At 39.8% G+C, this 26,330-nt stretch overlaps 1 protein-coding gene across 2 annotated transcripts; it reads left to right on the top strand.

Annotated features, from left to right (window-relative positions):
- On the top strand, positions 1-25,166 carry LOC102566432 (cytochrome P450 19A1-like). Of its 2 annotated transcripts, none has more exons than XM_019477372.2 (9): positions 1-322; positions 2,047-2,197; positions 7,300-7,454; positions 8,441-8,560; positions 9,520-9,634; positions 11,771-11,885; positions 13,022-13,184; positions 17,209-17,450; positions 19,443-25,166. In XM_019477372.2, the coding sequence occupies exons 1-9, from the start codon at positions 178-180 to the stop codon at positions 19,692-19,694; spliced, it is 1,458 nt and encodes a 485-aa protein (XP_019332917.1). In that variant the 5' UTR covers positions 1-177; the 3' UTR covers positions 19,695-25,166.
- The last annotated feature ends 1,164 nt before the right edge of the window (positions 25,167-26,330 follow it).

Consider the following 26,330-nt stretch of genomic DNA (forward strand, 5'->3'; position numbering starts at 1 on the left):
AAGCAGCCAGCCTTATTATAAAAACAAAGCTACTATTGGAATGAGTTTGCTCAGCAACAGAATCTGCAAAGGGTCTGGAAGGTACTGATTACAGTTAAAGGTGCTTTCAAATTTGAATCCGTCTGCCTCTTTTCCCCATTGCTTCCACAGAAGACAAAGGAAATTCTCTTGGAAAAGATGATACTGGAAACCTTGAATCCAATGCATTACAACATCACCAATGTGGTGCCAGAAGCCATGCCAGCTGCCACCGTGCCCATACTCCTCCTCATGGGCTTTCTTTTCCTAATATGGAATTATGAAGAAACATCATCAATCCCAGGTAAACCCATATTAGAAACAGTATCTCCCAAAATGTCTCCAGATCTTTTCTTTTGCTTTTCAAATAAGGCTAAAAAACAGAAAGTGATGTTTCAGATGCTCCTAACAAGGAAGTTTATAAAATAAAGACAAGGAAAAGGAAAAATCTGAAGGGCCCAGCTCGACTCCCAGTCTTGCATTGTAAAATGGGCTTGGTTAGGAATAAGTATTCCTTTATTTGCTTTCCTCTGAATAGAGTCTTGCATGATAGAAAGATAAGAATTTTAAACAAAATCAGTTTTCTAACTTCTGTATCATTTTCATGTACGCTTTAGAGCTTCATATCTTATCACCTTTGAAAAATGTTGCAGCTTTAGAAAGCACTTTCTGGTAGAAATCACACTAACTGAGGGGATGCAATCATTTTGGAACCCTTTCATTACTTACATTTCTCTATGCTTTTGACACTAAAGATTTTTTTCTTAGGGGATGATATCCCAGTTTAATGACTCTTCCTGCAATAGTTTTAGAATCATTTCACAGCTGTCACTAATTCAGGTTTTTCTCCATCAGGTATAGTTTAATGAATGATCACTTGTTAGAATACAATGTGCACTTCACACCAGTATGGATCGAGAATAACATTAGTTAATAGTGAGGTGACAGAGTGAAACTAAGCATGAGAGGATATCCAAACCTCTCATTGAACAATTGCTTCTGGAGAGTTCAAAGAATATTGGAAAAGCATTCACAGAGGTTTTTGAGTCTAACCTGAATGCTTTATAGAATTAGTCAAGTAATAATACATTAATTTGCCTAAATTCACAGGCTATTTATTGACTTTCTTGTGATTCCTGTCAATAAAGGCTGGAATCTTAAGGAACTTGTAAACCTTGTGTCCTGCATAAAATACAAATTTTTTCTTTAAATATTGAACTTCCTTTGTGTCATGGATCTGAATAAATGCCATGAAATTAGACTGGAAGCTGTCAGCAAAAACAGAGGTTTCCTTGTAAAACAGAGCTCCAAAACTATTCAAAGCCTTTTCTCAGTGATACCAGTTCAGTTCTAGTATTGTTTTAAGTCAATACAGTTATCTAGATTATACTCAGGAGAAATAAGTTCAGAATTCTGTCCATTAACTACCTTCAGAGTATCCAGTTCTAGCCTCTTTCTTGAGAAAGTCATATCCATAAGATCACTGAATAAAATGCTCTTAAACATATCTATTTTCTAAGTCTGTGCCTTCCTTCCCTACTACTATTTATATGATAAGAAAAGCCAAGAAGTTGAATTTGTGTCAGTTAATCATCACAGCTTAATATAAATTCCACACACATTTTTCAAACTATTTGTTAAATTTATCAGTGCATAAACAATAATATGATGACATTATTCTTTGAGCTGTAGTTCACTTTTTGGTATGTAGGCATTCTACTAGTGGAGGACAATTCAACAACTATCTAAGTGAAGTATCAAGAACAGATTCAGAACTTAGTTTACTGTATGCTTACAAGCTGTTTGTGGGGCATAGTGCTGAATTTGTGCAGATAGTACATTCTCTCTCAGCTCCATAGATTAAAAGTTTCCCTAGGTCAGATTGTTGTAAGGAAATTTTATCTGAGATCAAGCATCCAAATATACACCTTGACCATGAAGCAAAAGATCCTGTGCAAAGAGTGATTTTGGCATGTTTTGTAACCAATCATTGCTAAAATGTATAATTTTCTTTCATCTTTTCTTTAGGGCCTTGTTATTGTATGGGAATCGGTGCCCTCATTTCACATGGGAGATTTCTTTGGATGGGAGTAGGCAATGCCTGCAACTATTACAATAAGATATATGGAGAATTTGTGAGAGTTTGGATCAGTGGAGAGGAAACACTTATTATTAGCAAGTAAATATTTCTTTTCTCTCTCTAATAATATAACAAGTATTTCACACATTTTTACCAGGCACCTTGTTATACTAGAATTATTTAATTATTTTCAAAGTTATTTCTCACTTACAGAAATCTCATCTCCTGCTGTTTGCTGATCTTTCTCTGGGTAGATTCTGAATGTCAGTACTTGGTTTTTGAAGGCTTGATTCTGCACCGCTGAAGTCTTTGGAAATTTTGCCATAGACTTCACAGGAAGAAGGATCAGGCCCAAATTCTGCAAATATTTAATACTATTTGTAGTGTATTTACTATTCATGGTAATGATCAATATACTAAGTATAGGACACCCCCCCCCCCCCACACACACACACACACAGAGTCTAAACAAATTATTGAATTGATGCTTATATAGTTTTACTAATTCCAATCACCATAATAAGCATGAGGATGTTACTATGAATGAAAAAAAATAATACTCTTTTTTCACACACAAAAAACAACTGCTTGATTAGCCATTTCAGTTGTTCTGGATTCAGACCCCTTAGTTATATAAAAGTCAAAATAAGGATGCTTGAAATATTTTGTGGTCCAATGGTCTGTACCACTGATCACCATGTGGATTGGACAAATCCTCATGCCTTGATTTCCATCTTTGTAAAAATGGCTGATGATGGTGACGATAATAACAATCTTATTTACTCTTACCTGACATAGATGTCAGGGTTTTAATTATTTAATATCTGGCAGAAGACAGGCGGTGTGGCATCTTATAAATTAACTCATTCAGGGGGGCATATGCTCTCGTAGGCTACAGAGTACTTCATCAGATGCTATTTCATCATTCACAGCATCAGATGAAGCAGGCTGTAGGGTATGAAAGCTCACATCTCTCTGACTAAATTAATTTGTCCTGCCTTTTACCTAACTTTGGATTAACGTAGCTAACAACTTCACTCTATTTAATGCCTAGGCAGTGCTTGTAACATGTGAAAGTCTGTCTAATTGTTAAGAACTGTTAATGCTTTCAGTATTTAGATTCAGGTCTGGGGTAGATCATCAGAAATAACCAGATGCATACACACCAATGCCTCAGAGGCATCAGACGTCCCGGTCAGCACCTCAAATTTCCTCCCATTTAAAAACCTGGACAGGAGAAGGCAAATTAGTATTTTAAAATCCTTTACATTAAAATAAAGAAAGCTTTCTCCATGCACAGTTAAACAGCACAATCTGAATCCTATCAAAACATATAGCTCCATCCTGTTCCTATTCAAGGCAACTGGAATTTTGCCATCAGCTCCAATTGCACTGAGATTAGATGCATAGAGGGAAAGATTGGCAGAGCATGAGGTATAATTCACATTGTCTCCTACAGGACTTCACTGCATAATTTTTGCTTCAATCAGCAAAGTCCAGGCCAATTTCAATAATAATTACATTTGTTCTATCTGCTCATTCAGGGCCAAACCCTGACATCCTGTAATTCAGGCACACTGTAATTGGCTTTAGTGGGGCAAGCGGATTTGTGGAGAACATGGGATCCTCTCCCTTTCTGACCTGTTAGAGGCCTGCCATCATTACAGTACTTGTGCTCAGGTTTATGAAATATAGACGCTGCCCTTTCTTGCACCTTAAAAGCTGTAGCTGCAAGCTTGGTTGCTGTTTACACTACATAATCCTTCAGTGTTTGTGCAATCTTTACTCAAGCAAAACTCCTAGGCTAAATAAAACCTTGGCTCTAGTCAAGTCAACAGCAAAACTCCCATTTACTTCAATGGGACCAGGATTTCAGTGGGAGTCTTTTGCGTGAGAAAATGAGGATGTCAGGGCCTGGCCCACAAAACGTGCATCACAGCATGCTAGCTGGCTGATGGTTTGCCTTTGATCCTTGCCTCACTTCTTTCCTTGGTGCCATTGATCTCATAATTGTATGCTGGTGGATCAACATTCCTAAGAACATAGCTCCCTCTAAAGGAGATGATGTTTGAAAGTAGTAAATGATAATTATGGCAAGTTTGCTAAAGTATGATAATTCAAGAATCTCTTCTACTAAAACAAGCAAAGCAGGCATTGTGGTTTCCTGTGGGATATTGTTGCCACATGTACAATTGTAAAATTTCTCCTTCAGTTTCATCACATTTTCATGTAGGAATAATCATACTGCCCACTAAATAATTATCATATATGAAACATGCCTATATATTTCCAAATTAACAGCCATATGTAGAAATGCTGAATTGTCCTGTGCAATGCATGTACATATGTATTGATACAGCTACTGAATCAAATGATGCATTCTTTTCAGTCTAGGGAGTGTCTCACAAGATACCGTGATCTGGCCATGATCCAGCAATAAAGTCAAAGATCCAGAGGTTTTATATAGGATGATACGCAATAAAATTAGAAAACTGAGATCACATTTATTGGTCTGTAACAAACATGACAGAGAGATGGTCTTTGTTTACATATGATCTCATAGGGTGCATCCAGATGAGCACTGCATATTTGCAGCATGGGCTCAAAATTTGATACCTGGATTTCCAGGTATCAAATAGAAACACCACAGAAAAAAGCAGCACAGACCCAGTGCCCCACTGTCCCCTGAGACAGGCTGGGGCTCGGACTGCCAGAGACACTTTGGCATCCAGCCAGAGTGTCTCTATGGTGCCCCCTGCTGCCCTAGCAAATGCCTTGCATGCAGGCAAACAGGAGTGGTGCAAAACTGGGACCTGGGAGCTGTCCCCAGTAAGTAGGGACCGGGGGGTGGTAGGGAATGTGGGGGAGGAGGGCTGTGCATGTGTGGGGGTTGTGGGGGAAGCTGCTTGGGGGGGCATGGGTCCCCCACAGGGTCCCAGCCCTCCCCCACAGGGCCCACAACCCACCCCCACAGCAGTAGCCATGGGGTGCTCAGGGCCCATTGAGACCAGAGCCCCAGTGGTGCAGCACAGCCCTGATTGCCTCAGAGCTGGTGCTGTTTGTGCTGCCTGTCGCGAGACCAGCCCGGCCTGGTGTGGCGCTTCATAGCTTCAGGCAGCACTAGGGCTGCTTGGGCTGTCACCCAGGGGCCGGCGCCACTCACAGGGACCGTGTGTCGTGCCAGGCCGGGTCCTGCCTCTACAGGCCCCGTGTGCTGTCAGGCCCGGCCAGTTCCATGGAGGCAGGACTCAGCCTGGTATGACCGCAGTCCCTGCAAGTCATACCAGCCTGGTATGACTGGTGTCCCTGGCACCGACCCCCGGGTGACAGTCTAAGCTGCCCCAGGGCTATCTGAAGCCACATGGTCCCATGTGGCACTGTGCTGAGCCAGGCCAGTCCTGCGAGAGGTGGCACAAGCGACACCAGCTCTGAGACAATTGGAGCCATGCCAAGCCATTGGGAGCTGTGGCCGCAGCAGGCTCTGAGTGCCCCATGGCCACTGCTGCTGTGGGGGTGAGCTGTGGGCCCTGTGGGGGGGGTGTATGTGGGCCCTGTAAGGGTGCACATGGGCCATGCAGGGGGAAGCTGTGGGCCCTGCAAGGGGAAACCATCCATGTGCTGTGTGGGAGGGCTTCACCCTGTGCAGAGACAGGGGAGCCACCCCTCCTGAGCAGCCCTACCCATACAGCCTCCCACACCCCAAGCCACCTCCACAAACCCCTCACCCACATACCCAGCCACAAACCCCAAACCCCCCCGTACACGCCCCATATCCCTCAAACCTCACCCCCACAAATCCTACACCCACCCACAAACTCCCCCAACTCCCCCTGCAAGTTGCTTTATACTTGTAAATATATCAATAAAACATTGCCCAACATTGCCCAAATATATCAATAAAATATTGCCCTCTCTCTATATAGTGGCATTTCATTTTAATAGTGGAAAAACACTCTGGCAACCTGGGAGAACTTGTATTTTGGTGCCCCCCCCCCCCCCCCCCCCGCTCTCTCCATCCTGCTTCCCAAAGTCAGAAGTCAGCAGCACTGCTGCAGGCAAGAGGAGGCAGGTAGGGACATGGGGCACAGTCTGGCAGTGGAGATGGAGCAGCGTGGTGCCCTGCTGCTGCCCACACAGCTCAGCCCAGTTCCTCCTGTGCAGTGGCTGGAGGCAGGGGATGGGGGGGGAATAAGGTGGGAGGGCTGGAGGAGGAGGAAGGCAGGGGAGCAGGCTAGGCTGGGCACTGCTTCTTTTACCAGGGGGAGGCAGGACAAAAGCACTGCTGTGAATGTGGGCTGCTCACATGTGTTCATGCGTGCATGAGTCCAGTGTCCCCCTGACCACAACACCCTGAGTGGTTGCCCACCTTGCCCATCCCTACAGCTGGCTCTAGATAGAATTATTAAAGAGTTACAAATTTACATGAATAGTAACAATATCATCAGTAGTGACAAACTAAACTACAGTAGTATAATTGTATATATTCTACATATCAATCTGCATGTTTTACTGTACAGAACAACCAGGGGTTAAGAGGGAACTTCCCCCATACATGCAATTGCCATTGCATTCTTATTGAAGCATCTGATACTGGCCACTATCAGAGACTGGATGACAAATCCTGTATGTTTCTATACATCTCTGCTTTTTTTTCCATATTAAACTTTTTTCATATTAAACTTCCATAGCAGTAAATGCCCTCTCACTGGGCATTTACATTACACGTGTGACTTAATGTGCAGTAGCCTATTTTACTGTGCATTATAGCATCAAGGCAAAAACTATACTAATACACTAATGCTTGGTAAAATTAGGCTACTGCACATTAAGCATCGTCAAAAGAGTGTGCACTTCCGCTACTGTGCATTAGAGCAGCCTCATGCGCATTTAGTTAGTACCTCACATTAGAGGTTCTAAATTTAATGCACAGCAGCAAAAAAACGTTAATGAATGTGTAGATGCACCCACTGAAAATATAGAGCAGGTCCAGGTGTACTATACATACATTCATGCATCATTCTACCAATCCAATTAGGTTTTTGTTTTTAAATTGCATGTATAAGAAATAACATCAACATACCATGTACAATATTTATTGATGAATTGAGAGTTCTCTATGTTTAATAGGAAAAAGTTGGAACCTCAAAGGATGCAAACTAAAGATATGTATTAGGAAATCTTTTTTTTCCCCCCTTTTCCAGATCCTCAAGTGTGTTCTATGTAATGAAACATGGGCACTATGTCTCTAGATTTGGGAGCAAGCTTGGGTTACAGTGTATTGGCATGTATGAAAATGGTATTATATTTAATAATAATCCAACACTTTGGAAAGAAATGCGACCTTTCTTCACCAAAGGTAAGTTGTATGCATCTACATTGTAACACATATTTCCTGCATCATATATTCTGCACTCCTGAAATGTAGCATTAGGCATTTTGTATAATTACTTCACTTTTCATGCATCCTACGCAAATATTTTATTCCATATGTTCCTTCCTCATTCATCCTGATTTTCATGCTATTAGGGAAGGTCTTGAAGATCCTTAATTTCTTTAATCAAAACTTTATTATGCCTACAAGATGCGGATTTCAATATTTTTACGGTCCAGCATTCATATGAATTCATTGGGCAGTTTTGTATTCAAGTGGTTTTGTCCCAGCCTAAGCTGATTTCAAAGAAATTTCACTCTGAAACTTTCAGCAGTCCTCTCATTTGCTCCTTCTGCCACCTGTACAATTCAGGAAAGGTTCCTTGCCCAGTGCTCCTGCCAGTAGTTCCTATGGGATCTGAGGGCTTGGAAGAACCCCAAAATGGCCTTTCCTTGTACCATCCATTTTTATCCCACTTTGTTCTTACCAAAGGAAGAACTTCAGGGAGAACTTCTTTATGGTAAGGATTGCCAGAATCTGGAATGGGCTTCCAGGGGGCAGGAGGGGCTCTCTCCTACCTTGGGGGTCTTCAAGAGAAGACTGGGCAAGCACCTGGCTGGGGTCATCTGACCCCAGCACTCTTTCCTGCCCAGGGGAGGAGGTCAGACTCAATGATTTATTGACGTCCCTTCCAACCCTAATAACTGTGGAACTATGAAAGGAAGATGGTTCTTACTAGTTTTAGAAGGCAGTTAGTTTTTTATCCTAGTTTATCCCTATTCTGTTCTCTTGACCTACTTAGTATTTTGGTTACACTTCATTACCTCTTTTTACAACTTAATAGCCAGTAAGCAGATAAGTAAGATAATACAAATATTAACTGATTTTCTGTCTACTTTACCTGTGCATTTCAGCTTTGTCTGGTCCTGGTCTTGTACGTATGATATCAATTTGTGTTGAATCAACAACAGATCATCTGGACAAATTGGAAGAGGTGACCACTGAACTGGGAAACATCAATGTGTTGAACCTTATGAGGCGGATCATGTTAGATACTTCTAACAAACTCTTTCTCAGGATCCCTTTGGATGGTACAGAAAGCTTTATTCTATCTTATAGTGGGTCCATTTCTAAAGCCTATATTAAGCAAAATTTCATGCTGAGATGAATGGGAAGTTCTGCCTCAGAATGTTTGCTCCAGGGTCAGTTTTTAATGCTCAATTATTTAATAAAAATGCCAGATCTGATTGGAATTGATTCTAATCCAAAGTGAGAATTATAAATTTTCTTTAAAAATATACATTCAGTCCATCAGGCCTGACAAGTCCCCTGAACTGAATGGTAGCATCTGCATCCTGACAGTTTAGTTAGTTTCCCAGTCATCCTAGCAATCATGATGCTTTCAACAAAGTAATCCTCTCTTTATATTTGCTGCATTCTCACATTAGAAAAAGTGCCAAATTGCCAGCTGCGAAACATTTGTTGGCAGACAACATTTTATGAAATGTGCAAAGGAAGGTTTCTGTGAATCTGGCAGGCACCTACCCCAATATTCTTTGCACATACAAGTCAGAAAACTTCCAAGCTAAATAGCTAATTTGAAAAATTCACCTACCAGTTTCCTTATCATCTGTGACATGCTCTTCCCTAAAAGTCTGAAGCTGAAGTAACATTAACATGGTGAGAAGTTGGCTACCTCATGTCAAAATACTGTAACATAACAATATCAGCAGTAGACTTTGGTATTGGTTCTTACACCAAAGGATCGTTTCCACTCAAGAGTCATAGTCTTCAGAAAGAACAGTATAACGGAGACAGTGTACTACAAAATGTTTCATGTTGTTATTCATCACAAATTAATACAAACTATTTCAGTGTCAACCATGAAAAAGCCAAGAAAGAAAAAGAAAAATGATGATATTGAAAATCTACTGAGTTTAGCAGAAGGAGAATCAAGCCTTCCTTGTTGGTTTTGGATGAAATACTTGGCAAGTTATTGGCATATTAAAGTTTAAAATTTGTACTGCTATTTGTTCATTTTTATTTTCAGAAAATGCTATTGTGCTTAAAATTCAGAACTACTTTGATGCCTGGCAAGCACTTTTACTGAAACCTGACATCTTTTTCAAGATTTCTTGGCTGTACAAGAAATATGAGGAGTCAGTGTAAGTATCAACAGTTTTCCAGATCATTGAGTTAAGACTGATTATGCATTCCTGAAGTCAGTCATTCTCCCCTGTTCGTTTTCTCCCTCTATTTTTCTGAAGACAAACTGCAGAGTTTCCAAAGTTGATTGACTGAGCTATTGAGACTGAAGTCCTCTCTCTGCCTCCAGAACCAGGACAGCAGCTGTGCAAGCTGTGCTCCTGGTCTACAGGCCTGTTCTGGAATGACCTGTGGAGAGGGGAACTCAGTTTTTTGCCAGTTCAGTCTTGGTGTCTCTGCTGAGATGCAAGCAGGTATGAAACTGAACTGAAATCACTATACTTGTCACGACTTTTGATGACAAGCCATTTGATGGTATCTACCTTCACTTGCTACCAATTCAAGCAGAGTCCAACAGTAATCCAAAGAAAACAGCACTTGTTCACATCAGCAAGTCCCTTTTACAGTTAGGATATTGAAACAAATATTTCATTGTAATCCTGCTTTTTAGTGCCTATGATGTTCCCAAAATAATTAGTCATGAGTTAAAACTTTACTTAGCATGCTAGATATCATCTCAGCATGGATTTTTCCCCCTGCAAAAGGAACAAATTAGTTTTTCCATCTTTCCATTTATAAAAGGCACACACCCACCTACAAAATGCTTCTTTCACTGAATTTTGATGATCTCATTTGCTTTCCTCTACCAAAAAATGACTGTTTATAAAAAGAATTGGCAGTCACTTCATCTTGTTTCTGGATGGGTCTCTAACTATTTAGAGCTATGATTCTCAGCCAGGGTGCTTTGGCACCCTCAGGTGCCTTGAGATATTTTCAAGGGTGCTACAGGGTGCCACACAATGTGTTAAGTCTGTAAGCATAATTCACAAGATAAAGCCAAAGATTTCAACTGGGATTCCACAGTGTTAAAAACATTTTCAACTACAGTGGCCTTTGGGTTCTTTACAACCGAAGAACTGTTCTATTACTTTTCTGTAGTCAAAAATGAATGAAAACTAGAAGCTGGCATTTTCCAAGTGGTACCTCGAGTCTACAAATGTTGAGAACTACCGATTCAGAGAAAACGGTCATCATAAAGTATGTGTAACAAGTACTTCTGATACGATTATATTGGATAAAGGATTTGAGGGAACTTAAGAAAGGAAGGTTATCTATACTACTTGATAGTCTGTTCACACTAAAGCCAATAGCAAATTTCACACTGAATAGAACCAGGATGTCACTCTCTACCTCTAAAAAAGAAATTAGGTATCTTTCAGCATTTTCTACTCAGTGATATCTGTGACATTAGAGTTTTGTCTTTTACTTCAAGTGAGAGAGAACTGTAGTGGCTCAGATACCAATGGCTAGTAAATGGGAAAATCTTGAATTTTTAATGACCATGGCTTTAAGTAGGGATCTCCATAATCTGTGAAGACGGCAGGGTTCTTAAAAGTATGTCCATACCACCTGTGCTGTGCCTGGGCACACCCAGTGAGGCAGCTCACCCACTTATTCCTGTTCCACACACACCAAATCAAGAAATGAGGCTATAAAGACACCATAGGATGGCCTCGGGCATATGGAAAATAAACATTACCAAAACAGTGGCTTAAGAACAGTGGTGAGCATATGCCTTGCTCAGGGCTGTCCCAACTGATCTACCCTGCCTCTTTGGCACATACAGGGTGTGCTTCAGAGTGATGAGCCTGAGTGCAGCATGGAGGGAGCATAGCCATGCCCAAAGTGAACAGACTAGGAGAACTATACAATACTATAGTTTACAATAAGCCACAATTTATTACTACTACTGGAATGAAAGTCCATGCTTTATAAAGCTTCCTGGTACCAGTATTTCTATTGAGATTTCATCAACTATTGAAGTTTTAATGCATCTACATTCATTCTCATTAGAGTTGATACATGTAGTGACACATTAAATACTTTTGGCTTATTAGGGATTTGCCTGGTTGCAAACAGGCCCGTCAAATTTCTTTCACTAGTGTGCTGCATGAGAAATTATTTGCTTGTTCATTCTGTTCTTAACTTTCTTCTCCAATGTAGTCTCTACATTTCTATTCCTGTATTATGCATTACTGGCAAGCGTTCAAATTTTGCAGACATTTATAGGTATACTGGATTCTATCCATTTTCAGCAAAGATTTGAAAGGAGCAATGGAGTTATTAATACAGCAGAAACGTCAGAAGCTTTTCACTGTTGAAAAACTGGATGAGCACGTGGACTTTGCAACACAACTGATATTTGCACAGGTAATAAGGATGCGTAGAAAATATTGGCAATTTGTCCAAAGCTCTTCTGTCACTGTCAAAATATGATGGTGTGAGGGGGAAGAGCAGATGACTTGAAACAAAATTTGACTTCACCTGCAGCTTAAAGGAAGGCCACTTAAAAATAATAACAACTTAAAAATATAGGTTTTGCTAGGGGTGGACTAACAATGATTTTTTGGGCTGATACTGATGGATGATTATTAACCAGCCATGTTGGCTGATGCCAATCTGTCTGCCGATATGCAGCCCAGCAGCTTGGAGAGCAGTGTCTGGCTGGTAAGTCTGCTGGGGGGAAGGAGATAGGGGAGGGAAGGGGTGTGTGGGGGGTGTAGATCAAGACCCCCGTGGTGAGGGAGGGAGTGGGGCAGGGTTAGGGGCAGGGGCAGGCACTGCACAGCCAGGGTGGGGTGGTGCTTTCCAAGCTGCCAGGCTGCATTTCTGGCCACATGCATGCTGCAGCTGCACTCATGCATGTGGCATTTATTGATGACATTATCAACTACATCAGCCCAAAAAGCCAATTGCTGATAATGTCAATTTTCCTTTTATTGGTAGCGATACGATAAGGACTCATGTATTGGTGCACCTCTAGTTTTTGGACAGCCTCAGAAATGTTCAAGTGTTGTTGATTTTGGGGTGATTTTTTTAACATCTTCAGGTTAAATCCACATCCCAAAGTCTCTCAACAAGATTCAACCTCTCTCTAAGCACTTGTATTTAACTTCAATTAACACCATTCATACCAAAAAGATCCCCAAATCCTTCCTTTACTGTAAACATATAGACTCTTTAGCATCAAGCAAGCTCTGTAATGGACGGCCACATGGGACTGATGCTTAGTATGCTGCAGCACTCTAGGTTTGGTGGGACTTCAGATTAAGGATGAATCCCTTCTTTTAAAAGAAGTGCTATAAGACCACAAAAACACCAGGACATTGGTTTTCATTTTTACATTTGCAAGATGCACACAATAAAATGGATGTTACTTAGCTGAGATTGAGTCAACACTGTTAAAATTTGAACCTGTTGTATTGAGTATTCTACATCCTTCCAATTATATTCATCTTTTAGATTGTAAATCCATTGTTTAGCATTTGCCCCCTTCAATTTTGTAGAACCGTGGAGATCTGACAGCTGAAAACGTTAACCAGTGTGTGCTGGAGATGATGATCGCTGCCCCTGACACACTATCAGTGACTCTCTTCTTCATGCTTGTACTGATTGCAGAGCACCCTAAGGTAGAAGAGGAAATAATGAAGGAAATTGAAACTGTTATGGGTAAGGATTGACATTAAAGACCCTGAAAGATCATTTTACTGAGTAGTGATCTAATTTTCATTTCACAGGGTAAGAATTTAAAGCATTTCCTTCTTATACAAGTATGGATTGTAAACTGTTTGCAGAAATCATTGCATAACATTTTTATGTAAAAAGAATTTCTAAAGTTGTATTAAAAATATAAGGAAAAATAGTAAAAGAAAGATGTCAAACTTCCAAGGCAATATGCAAAATTGAAGATGGTAAGTTCATCCCTCAGTTACATCAATGTAAAGCTATGGTCATTTCACAGACATGAGCTAAATGACTCCAAATTTACATTATTGTATTTAAAAGCAGAAGATGAATTGTGGTGTTTTTTAACCACTGGTTAAAATGAATTTGGGGATACCTGTTCAGTTGTGTTTCACTATAATTAGCTCCATTCATAATTTTTTTACTCTTTTTACTATTGAACTGCATAGTATTCATGTAAGAAAAAAAGCTGTTTAGTAGGGGTGTAAGAAGCAGGCCCATTCGATTCGTATTTGGATTCAGCCCAAATCAGGAACAGTGATTCAATTCTTTGATTCGGATCACTGTTCCTGATTCAATTCAGCCAAATCTGAATCTGAAGATTCAATGCTGATTCAGAGAATCAGCGATTCAGACACAGACACAGCTTTAAAAGTTTTTTCTATGTACCTTGAGGTAGCAGGCACAGCTTGTGAACTCTCTGATGCTGGGGCACATGGAGCATCCCACAGGAGTGCAGGGGGTTCTCCACGTGCTCAGTGGTGAACCCAGAAGTGGACCGGTCCTGGTCCACTTCCAGGTCTGCCAGGGAGCGCACTGCCCTCCCGCCTTGGGTTGGTAATCGGCCAAAGGGGGATCTCAGGTGCCTCCCACCAGACCCAGGAGGCACCAGTCACTGAGCCAGGAAGTGCTTCTGGTGCCTGGAAGTGTTTCTGGTCCACTTCCAGGTCAGCTGCTGAGCATGCTGGGCAGCCCCCTGCACTCCTCTGGAATGCTCCGGATGCCCCAACATCACAGCACCCATAAGCCGCTACTACCCAGAGGTATCTAGAAAAAACATTTAAAGCTGTCTCTAGGTTCGAATCTCCGAATCTTTCCAAATCTCTCCAAAGAGATTCGGAGTGTTCCAATTCAATTCAGGGAGATTAAAGGGTCTTCTGATTCCATTCGGATTCAGAGATTCAGCCACCGAATCAGGCTGAATCTCCACCAAATCAAATCAGGAACCGCAGCTTGGCACAGCCCTACTGTTTAGAATTTTACTTTTACTCTTCCCATCCTCTTCCCAGCCTGCACAATATAAAATTCACTCTTGTGCAATTCTATCTATCTGTAGGCAATAAATTAATGGAAATAACCCACCTCCCCAAACTTTTACCCCTTTAATTTGGGTTGTTATGTTGTTTTTAAGTGTCAGGGCCTAAATAAGAGTAGCACACATTCTATAACACTTGTACAAAGTGCACAAGCATTAATTTTGAGACTATTTTCAGTGCTGTCCTTATTTCAGAACTTTAGTAAAACATTGCCTCTCATTTGTCTACTCCTCCAGCTAAATTTCTCCTCTCTCTCTTTTTGTGCAACTATTTTTTTTATTGACCTAAGACCATGTAGCCCAAGTAAAACCAGTAAAATAAGGATTTTTATATCAGCTTGCAGAGTTTGAGTCTCATGGGTCATGTAAGAGCAACAACATTCCCATTAAGATGCAACTGAAAAGGCTCTTTTCCCAGCTATGTTTGGCTATCTAAAAGCAGCCAGCTGCAGTTTAATGCTAATTCAGCCCACAGCTATCAACTACAAAATATCTCTGAAACCTGTACATGCCAGAACATATCAGTCTTAAAGTTTTGCCAAAGTAGACCATAGCATAACTTCATACACACTACTGATTTTCCCAAATGGCTTCTAATTTTGCAGGCATCACATTTGAAAAGAACAGAAAATACAATATAGACATGACAAAATATTTGCTTTACGTGAGACACTGACCAAAAGAAACATCTAGTTACTGTTGCTCCAGTTAGGTTTGACCATTAGAGTAACTGTTCTCAAACCCATTGCAAGTCAGTGAAAGTGATACAGGAAAGTGGTGGAACAAAGTGAAAATAACCCAAAGAGATTTCAGCGATTAGATAAATATATTTTAATATATTTTAGCACAGACTACTTTCAGATTTGAGCTAGATTCACTGCCTCTGAACTGAAAACATAGAAGAGTAGGGCTGTGCGAAGCTTAAGGTGCTGATTCAATTTGGAGGAGATCTGGCCCAATTTGGTGGCCAAATCTCCAAATCTGAATCGAATCAGGGGACCAATTAAAAGGTCCGCGTTGATTTGAAGTTCTCTGAATTGATTTGGAAAAGATTCAGAGAGCTTTGGTGATTCGGGCAGTCCCCGCCTGCTGCAGCAGGGACCTGAACCCAGACTCTGAGCTGGTAAATAGAGGATGGGAGAAGGGGGGGGGACCATGAGAGGACCCTTACCAGGCCCTATCACCTGCCTGCTCCCCCAGCCCTCCCCATGGCTGCCCTGCCCAGCCCCAGCTCCCAGTGCTATAAAAAAAAGCCCCTATTCACTGGCTGCTGCTTGGCAGGGGGATGATCCCTGCTGCCCCCCACTGCCCCACGCTGTATGGAGGGGCTCTGCCACAAGCTCCCCACCCCCGACCTGCTCTCCCAGATCTCCCATGGCTGCCCCACCAGCCCAGCTCCAGCCCTTTAAGAAAAAAAAACAACCCCCCCCAACTTACCAGCTCCTGCAGCAGCCTTGGGGCTTCTGGGGGCTCGTGGAAGAGCCCCCCATACAGCTCAGGGCAGTGGGAGGGCAGCAGGGATTGGCACCCTGCCAGGCAGAAACCAGTGAGTCCAGGGTGGGGTTTTTTTGGTTGTTTTTTTTCTTAAAGGGCTGGGAGCTGGGGGGGGGGGTGGTCAAGGGGCTCATGGCAGAGCCCCCCATGCAGTGTGGGACAGCAGGGTTCTCCTCCCACCTGGCAGCACCTGGTGAGTTTGGGCTTTTTTTTTCTTCAAAGAGCCGGAAGCTGGTGCAGGCTGGGCAGCCATTGCCAGGGCTGGGAGAGTGGGCAGGGGATGGGGCCTGTGTGATTTGGAAGTTCAGCTGATTTGGCCGCAGCCAAATCTCCAAATCAGATTCAGATGAATTAATTTGGGACAGTGATTCGAATCACCTAAATCAAATCACTGTCCCCCAAATTGGCCATATCCAAAGCAAATACTAGCCACTTTGCACAGGCCTACAGCAGAGTATGGTGTAAAATAAAATCCACTAGGATTTCTGGAAGGACCACCTATGCTCAGGTATTACAGCCATAAGGGCCCTTTAAAAATAAGTAAAATCCATTTGTGGACTGATCGAAGAGGATCTGGTTCAGAAGGAACTCCTGACAGAAATGGAGGTATACATCCAAATTTCAATTTACATCAATTAATGACTCTCCAGAGACTCCAAAGGAAACTGAATCAGATCCTAATACTTTTCTTGTCTTTGAGACCAATCTTTAAGTGAGGAAAGCAGTGGAAATATTGATTGCCTTTTCTGTGGGTATATGTTGTTGGCAACAGATTTATGACCCAGTCCTAATACTTTGTTCCAGCCAGACCCAAGTCCTCCTATCAGACCAGGGGTTTAAAACTCTATGGCATACTAAAGATATTTAATATGAAGCCTTTGTCCTGCTTCACCTACCTCCAAGGGAGCTTTACCTTTGGCTTCAGTGGAAGCAGGGTCAATGCATAACAGAGAGGAGATTTGTGGCAGCTCACATTATTAACAGGTTAGTATCCACATGAATAAATTATATGTCAGGCATTCTGTAACATGAGTAGTACAGAGCCACAGGAACACTCAGACATCTCATTGACATGAACTGTAAAAATGGACTACATTTTGACTAAATAGAGTCTTATATCAAGTGTAACATTTCTAGTAGCAATTACATATAATTAGAACCCAGAAATCAATTTCTCCCTGTCTGCTTTTATTTTTCAAGGTGACAGAGATGTACAGAGCGATGACATGCCAAACCTAAAGGTTGTGGAGAATTTTATTTATGAGAGCATGAGATACCAGCCAGTTGTGGACTTGATCATGCGTAAGGCTCTACAGGATGATGTGATCGATGGCTATCCTGTGAAAAAGGGGACAAACATTATTCTGAACATTGGACGAATGCATAAGCTTGAATTCTTTCCAAAGCCTGATGAGTTTTCTCTTGAAAATTTTGAGAAGAGTGTAAGTCTCCTGTCTTGTTTCATGGGATATAATGTTACTTTCTATTTAGAAATCATAATGTGTCTCCTGATTTTTACCAAGACCTTTCTAATCACACATTAGATTCTCTCTTTGTCTGTGTAAGTGCCTGAATCAACTACACAGTCTATATGAGTTATAATTAAAGCTGGTTGAAAATGTTCCACCACTAAAGCTATTCATAGGAAAATGCCAAAACAATTTAAATCAAAATGTTTCATCAAAAAAGTCATTTCTGTGAATTCCACAAAAACCCAGGCAGGGCTCTGATACACCGGGAGCCCCTAGATGATCCAAGCAGAATTCTGAGTCCCTGAGCCAGTTCAAAGACCCTCTGACAGGGTATCTTCTTTTTCACCTGGCTTCCCCCTTTCATTTCAAACAAATCAATTTTCCTTTACCACATGCTCATTTTAGTGAATGTTTTAGTGAATATATTTACTGACAGACTCTGAAGAAACAGTTAAGATAACACATGGGGATATTGGCCAAAAGTGCATTTTGAACTCCCAGATGTGAGCAGTTATACTTGATTCTAAGATTTATGATCATCTAGTTACAGAATAAACAGTATTGTGTAAGCTATGACATCAGAACTAACCAAACAAGAGTAATATTTTAATACTAGTTGCTAATATTCATAGTAAATGTATTCTCCACTATATATTTAGCCCAGAAATAATTCAGAAAAAAATGACAAATTGGTGAAAATTCACAAATAGGAAACGTGTCTCCATTTATTAAATTCATCATTCAACTGTACTTCTCCTTTGCATTTTACCCCTTTTTATTATAGTTGATTTCTCTATTGCTTCCTGAACACAACTTCTTGCTAAAAATACTTCCTCCATAATTACATAACCAGAAATAATTTCCACACATTCTTCTAAGTGGATAGCAACCCAGACCATTAGTTAATTTCTGAGAAGATGACTCTGTTACAATATTGTTTCCCAGGCCAGCCCTTTGCCATTGTGCTAAGGCAGCTGCAGCACTGCTCTGATTCATAAGCACTTGTATTTACCTATAATCCCTCACAAAATAAGCTCAACTTATTTGAAATGTTTGAACAAAGGCCATTCTCCTCCATGCCACAACTAAAAGGAAACTTCCAATTAATTTGTATAATAAAACCTCCACTGCCAAAGTATTGGGTTAATTAGGAAATCAGGTCAAGACAGTGTGGAAACTCCTCTTTCTTTTATGCACTACTATTTTATATTTAGAGCCAGAATCAACTCTCCTTACTCATGCTTAGTAGTCCTCTATCAAATGAGTAGTTTTACTGATTTTGTTGGGGCTGCTTGTGGAAAAAGGTATTATTCAACATGAGGAGGAGTAACAGACTGGCCCCAAGTCTAGTACAGATTTGAGAAACATATATTTCACAGTTTGGAGAATAAGATGGCAAACTGTTCAGAAGTTTATAAAATGATTTCCTGTGAGGTGTTAATTAAAATTGGCTTAATTCCAATATATGACAAATTCATTCTTAGACATGCTAGTTCCAATCTAGTAACAGTTGCAGAATCTACATAGTTTCATGAATGAAACTGGACAACATACCAAGCCTTATTTCAGTTATTCAAAAGCTATAGGTTGTTGATGTCAAAAGTGAAATTCTCCCTTTGTTTCATACCCTGTGCAAGACCACTGTAGTGAATCAGACATGTGAGGTTGATATCCAGGGACAAAATTCTTTCCTGCTTGACTGCTATAATGATTTAGCAGGTAAAGTGGTCACCTGGGGACCCTATTCCTGCAAGTTTCTGTAATTAATTTAATTAATTTAAGAGTTCAGGTAAGCAAATAAATGAGAAATCCCCTGTGTGTGGTACTGTGCTACTTGATTCAGAAAGAACCTATCCTCAAGGTTTCTCCATCGGTAATATAAGTTTTAATGGTATTTTCAGTTGCTTCACAAAATAAACCATTTTCATTAAATACTGTACTCTCCTCTCTTGTTTTGCATAGGTTCCTTCTCGCTATTTTCAGCCATTTGGATTTGGCCCTCGGGGCTGTGTAGGGAAGTTTATTGCCATGGTAATGATGAAAGCAATATTGGTGACACTTCTGAGACGGTGCAGAGTACACACACAGAAAGGAAGAGGCCTAAACAACATCCAGAAAAACAATGACTTATCCATGCATCCAAATGAAAGGCAGCCCTTACTTGAGATGGTTTTTACACCAAGAAGCATTACAGGCAAGTGTCAGGGTGACTAGTAACAGATGACAAGTGGTGTCAGTTCTAGGGCTCTCATTGCCCTAGTCCAACTGATAAACGCCCACCCTTCCTAAAGGAAGTCATGATTTCATTAAACTAAACATATTCTTGCCCTTAATATATGAGCACTTTAGGTGATCACCTACTTTGCCTGAAGAGCTAAACCAGGTTTGGTCACTATTCAAAGCTGACAAACAAGTTCCAAGTATATACTCAAGTGCAGTTGGTGAAGTGTCACATGTAGAAACTGTAATTATTTTAAGAAACACACCGTTCTGAAGAGATTAGGCTCTGCTGTTTTCACACTGCAAGCTCAAAGTCCATGACTGCAGACTTGGAAACCAAAGGGTTAGGGTTTTCTCTGCTATAGTGGAGGGGATGCTTTTAGCAGAGCTCAAAGAGACATCATCAGTTGTTGACTGTTATAAGAGCTCTAATAACTTGTCTTCAGAACCATTTTAATAAAATATTACCAATGTTCACTTAAAGTATAAGTGTATAAACTGTCTTAACTTATCTATAGTTCTTGTAAAGTATTTAGGATGACTCCAAATTACCCAAAACACTGTTTGTTAAGAGAGAAGCTAAAAAGTCTAGTTTTCCTCTACAAGATTTTGCCTTCTGGTCTGTTAAACACCTATTATCAAAAAATTATTATAGTAGATATGTCTGGCTGATTATAATAATTATGAAAGTATCCAAAAGTAATAGCGCTTGAGATAACTACAGTAGATTCTGAAGGCTCTAATCCCAGTCACAGCCACAGAGGTACCACTAATATCTTCACCTTGCATCACTAATGTCCACTTGTGACTCAGAAGATGAATTAGAGCATTAGATCTAGGGGGCAGAGGAAGAGGAACCAGGTGAGTTACAGCTCCCCTTTCTCTGCTAAAAACCTGTAGAATAGGCCTGAAGGAGAAGCTCTCCTTGTTTTCCTGTTGCAGGGAAAGCATCATCATGTAAAAGTTGGACATCTTGATGATGTCAGATGGACTTCATTCATCCCATCTGTGTGAGGCTCTAGGTCTCACTACTCACCAGTTTTCTGCATCAGGCAGAAAAGTCCTAAATGGGTAACCAGTTTTTTGGAAAAAAAGATGTAAAAGGGAATTTTTCACTGTTAGATGCACCCTTCTTCAGGAGTAACTTTAAAGTAGATCTAAATCCAGTTTATTAAGAAGATACCTATGTGAATGGCAACAAATATGGCTAAGCTAGAGGAGTATGGTCCTCTTCCACGGATCTCTTGAGGGTATTTCAACACACTACTTCCTGTTCTTGCAGTGGTAGCGCCATTATTTCTCCTGCTTTACCTGTGGCAAGCTAAAGGTTGTTTTTGATGTTTCAAGCTTTATGACTGGTAGTTGTACATGAAACGTGCTCAGATCAGACAAACACTTGTCTAGGATGGTTTTGATAGAGATAAACCTACCCTGAGCAGAGGATTGGACTAGACTACCTCCTAAGGTCCCCCTCCCTCCCCACTTTTGGTGATTCTGTTACTCCAAGCTCCTTTCAGTCCAGTATTTATAAATTATGGAGTTAACTGGGTCAGGAACTACTACAATAAAAAAAAAAGACGTACCTTCGTGGCTTAATGGGAAACATTGGTTCGACAAAGATTTTTTCCTTTTCAGCAAAAGTAAATTCTATTTTTAACGCTTATATAACCCAGGGGGGATGAGCTCCTGGAATTAAATGTCTTTATAAAGGCCAAACAATCCATCAGAGAAAGGTTTTTTATTTAGCCCCTTCCTCAGAGACCAGTTAAGCCATAAACTCTTGGGTAACCGAAGTACACCACTCTGTAGCTAAAACAAACAGATGTTTAAATCCTGTTTTGTGTTGCTTGGGAGAACAATAAAGTGAGATCCACAATAGTTTTTCTCCTGCTGCTGCAATAAGGATCTTGCCTGGCTGGAGTCCTTTTACAGGGAAAACACCCTGCAGTTTGCTGTTCCTGCGCACAGTTCTGACAAGGTTTTGTATATTAAAATGAGATAATCAGGGATAACAATGAAAACAAGTCAGTGTGTATTCCACATTTATGTGATGAAACCATTCCTGCTGTGACTGACAATCAAGGAAAGGGAGAAGCGGAATATTTTAGGCCCTTATTGAGTAAAGAAAGTGATTTTCTCAGAAAGGTGATGGTAAGAGATTTCTAGGATCACATTTTTAATTTAATTAAATGCATGATTTATCACTAGTTAAGTTCGCTCTAAAGCTTTCTTTATGACTAGTGTGATATTCCAAGTAGTATTATACCAGAATGAACTTCAGCCCCAGTACAATCATTCTGTGTACCAATTATGTATAATTGGGCAACTACGGAAACCTGTTTGGTAACACTGTTTTTTTATTAAATCAAAAGACCAGGAAAATGTTTCACTGTAGACTTATAGAAAGAAGATCTTATTTTATAAAGCACTGAAATGACTTAATTGGGCAAGTCCTATGAGCCCTCAGTGGGATTTGTGCTCCTACACACTGGCCACATCTACACAAAATGCTGACTGCGCAAACTTTACTGCACAGTCATTTAGTACTTGTATAAGTGTACAAGTATACAAGTACTAAATGACTGCACAGTAACCTGAATTACTGCACAGTAGCACTGACAGATGTCTTTGTTTGTGACCCTGACTGCGCATCAGTATCAGGCTACTACACAGTCAGCATCTCGCATAGACATGGCCCCTTAGGAGTTTTGTAATACCAGTAACTGCACCAATAGTGGTGGCTGCAAAAAGAAGTGGGGGGAAGATTTCCTTTCCTTACCTGACTGGAGCATCCCATATACAGAATGTAGAATGACTAAATGAGTTAGGGTGGTTTCTTGCTGCACTGATTTCACTACCAGTAATTATCTAAAAGTACAAGGAAAAAAAAATCAGATCCCATAAATTAGAAATGTCATCCTAGACTGAGTTACAGATTTTTTCAATTATGGAGTGTTTATGAGCATTTCAGATCCCTAAATTAAGCAAACTAAATACAACATTAATGCACTGATCTTCTCTGCAGTAATTCTAGATAAGTTATTAGTAGAACATCACAGAAGATCTAAAGTATCTCTCTAATATTTCTATTTGAAGCAGATATTTTAGGGTTTCTGTACAAATCTCTTGACCCTTGCATTATATGAACTAAAGCATTTATTATAGACTAGTTTGGAGAAATAGCCAGTCAGAAGTAGGGAAATTATAATCTTTTTCATCTTGATGTGGCAATAAAACATTAAATCTGATTTTTAAAGATATCCATATGAAGACTGGTACAGAAAGTATAAATGCTTAACTTTGTAATCTCATTTCCAGCTTTGTAAGGACTAATATATTCCTTTTCCTTTTTTAAATCACCATTCTGTTACCACTAGTAGAGTGAATGGATGCTTGACTTTATAATGGAAGGTTGCAAGTTTAAATGCTGTTGGTTTGTTCCCCAAGGCAATTAAACTGTTTTTCTCATTTAACAAGGAAAAGAATATGCGTCTCTGCAGTGTTTTCTAAACAAAAACTGATATCTGATCAAAAATGTTAAACAAAAGCACAAATCAATGTAGAAAGAAAATCAATATAGAAAAAAATAATCCACATAGCCTCACAAACATATGGAGTTAAATTATGAGTGCTAAGCTAAACATAAAACACTGTATAAACAGATAAAGTGATGAAAGACAAAGTTATCTTAGAATTCATCTGCTTAAAATAATACTATTTTCAAGTGCTTTACTAATTTTCAAATTAACTTCATGAGGAAAGTAAGGAGCAGCATTCACATCCAATAGGGAAGCAGGCCTATAGGGGATGTTCTGACCTTACTGAAGACAATGGAAGTGTCAGCACTGGACTTGAAATAGTGTCTTATGCAGTGACTCTGGTGTGGCCTATGTGCGTGTCTACACTGCAATTCAAACTTGTGATTGCATTATGCATAGACATACCTAGAGTAGCTTTCAACTGACTAGTTTAGATCATAGTAGCAATTTAGCTGGGGGCTCGATTGAACTTCAGCTGCCAAGTACTTACCCAAAATCCAAAATGAGGTTTAGCAATTGAAAAAAAAGCTCATTTTGCCACAGCAAGACAGCTATCAGCACCTGAGAGCAGGCTGGGTACATCTACACAAGTTGCAATCATGTTTCTGGATTACAGCGTAGACCAGTTCAGAACTGCGCCCAGAGAGGTTGACAGTGATAACACACAATTCAGTTGCATTATGGCCCAGGATTAGACCAAGGAAAATCCTGATTTCCAGTACCATAGTCATTCTACCTCTTTTCTAGCTTACATTGCCTCCATGGCTGTATGTGAGAAGCAAGGTTTTTTGGTGCTATCTTTTATTGAACCAACTATATAGATGGAAGTGGTATTAGACAACCTTCTGGACATAGAGTGAAGATTAAGCAATTATAAGGAAAGGCTTTGCTCTGTTTGTGCCTCTTTTAACTTGCCCATTTAATGGTCTTGATTTTCTGTCAATAACCCCTTGATTTGACCAGTTCTTTCAAATATAATATAGTATTTCAGTTTCTACCTATTTTATTGGTTAAAAAAACTGTTGAGTCATTTTGTGTCTATTTTTTTCAAGACAATACTACATATTCACGTCCAGTATGTACTTTCTGCTTAGTCTGCAGAAAAGGAAAATCTATTTTACTTTTCTTGAGGTACTTTAGCTCTAATTTTCCATTTCAAAATTATAATTCTCCCATTAATAAAGCTTTCCTCAAGAATGGAATTAATGTACTATATTTCATTTTGCTGTCATAGTAAGAAAGAATCACATGACAACATATAGTTAACTGGAGAATATACATAACTGTAATCTTTCAATAATGTTTACTGTAAAATCTATAGCCTGGAATTCAGAAATGACAACGACAATGTTATTGTATTGAAGAAATGAAAAGCGTTCCTTTTTTTTTTATTTGTTGTTAACAGATTTGTAAATCCATTTTACATAAATATTTTCAACTATACTTGTCCTATGTGCTTTGCCTATTCTGAGTTCCAAACTTTCAAAACCTTGGCCATGCCAACCCTTGATACAAATAGGCCCTTTTATGTACAAATATTGTCAGGATTTTGCCCATTTTGCTTTTCCACATATTTTCCTATATTTGCAGGACCTCCAAGAAAGGTGAAACTTTTCAAAATTGGAAGTATGGATGTAAATAGGTTACTTAATTTAGATACATATGTGCTATTGTACCATAGTTTTACTGTGTATTTAAATGATTTTTCATCATCAGCTATTGTGAAAAGTTATGTGACTTTTAGAATGAAATCAGGCGAACTAATGTGCAGTGACTATTGCACTAGTGTTAAATCTATTAACCTAGATTGAAACTGATAGCAGGGTTTAACAAGTTGGCAGCGTTGCAGATGAACAGGCCTTGCATTCAAGTATAGTTTTAGAAAATGTAATGATCATCAAATAAAACTGGTATATGTAAACAAAAAGTTTTAAAATGTTTGTTTTTCTTTGTGATCCCACTCTGAAGCTGAACAATGCTTTTATAAATTAGATACAAAGTGTTGCATTAATGCAGCTGGTCTGCTTCTAGCACCCCAGCTAGAACTTCCAAAGCTAGCTGAGGTATCTCCATAAAGTATTAAATTGTGCCATGCAGATACAACCTTAGAAGAATCAATGCATTTAAAAAAAAAAAGTGCAGGAATTAAAATTTAAATACGAAAATGATAAATTGTGTATTGCAGTTGCTATTTCCAATTAGTGCTTTCATAACATGAGGTAACATTGCATTATTCATACATTTGCATTTCTAAGTAAAGAGAAATTAGCAATCTTATTTAGGTAAGAAGAGAAATGGAAAAGATTTAAGAGTTGTTACTGTATTCTGAACAGAGCCCAGCAGATGGCATACACAGAAAATTTATACATGCATCAAAAGTAATGTATATATTAACATAGACTATTGAAGTATGAGGGTTTACATTCAATGGGCCAAATTCTGAATTCTTCATTCAGTCATTATTCAGTCTTCTAGTCAGCAAGTGCCTCACACCAGCTGAAATTTGCTTGAACAAGTGAAAAGTAGGTAATGGTTTTAGGATTTAACAGGGTGTCATTAAGGAGCTTGAAGAAGAAATAGAGGACAAAAAGGTGTTGGGTTGTGTATCAACAGAAGACAGAGTAGCAGAAAACCAGAATGTCCTCTATGATGGCCACCCTAAACACATGTAGGACATTTTCACTCTTCAAGTATTCAATGGAATTTACAAAATACAGTTTTCACTGATTCTATTTTCAGTTCTCCTGGTAGCCAAGTCTATACTTGAAAAATCCCTTCTTGTTGTTCTTATCTCTACCCTGAGCTAGTATTAAAGGAGATCAGATACTAGGTTAAAAACAGGTAAAGACAAGTGTCATTCCCCAACACTGAAAAGATGCAACTGCTATTCCATGAGACCAGAAGGAATCCTCTTCCCCTGGAATCCCTTTATCATAAAGCTGAGCAGGTTAGTCTCTGCCTCCCACCCTTGGAGACATATCTGCATCTTTTTGCTTTCCTTTGCAGCATGGGATATGGTTCCTTGTGGGCATCTCTGACCTAAACAATCTCCTGATATGTCAGAGGCCTTGGGTGCTGCTGGCCCTTGCTC

Source organism: Alligator mississippiensis, chromosome 11, assembly GCF_030867095.1.
Source record: "Alligator mississippiensis isolate rAllMis1 chromosome 11, rAllMis1, whole genome shotgun sequence".
Lineage (NCBI taxonomy): Eukaryota > Metazoa > Chordata > Crocodylia > Alligatoridae > Alligator > Alligator mississippiensis.

Bases quoted from the DNA above. Each gene is read 5' to 3' on its own strand.
- LOC102566432 (XM_019477372.2), top strand. From the start codon at position 178: ATGATACTGGAAACCTTGAATCCAATGCATTACAACATCACCAATGTG. The intron at 2,198-7,299 runs GTAAATATTTCT...CCCCTTTTCCAG, and splicing joins GAAACACTTATTATTAGCAA to ATCCTCAAGTGTGTTCTATG. The intron at 8,561-9,519 runs GTACAGAAAGCT...TTTTATTTTCAG, and splicing joins TCTCAGGATCCCTTTGGATG to AAAATGCTATTGTGCTTAAA.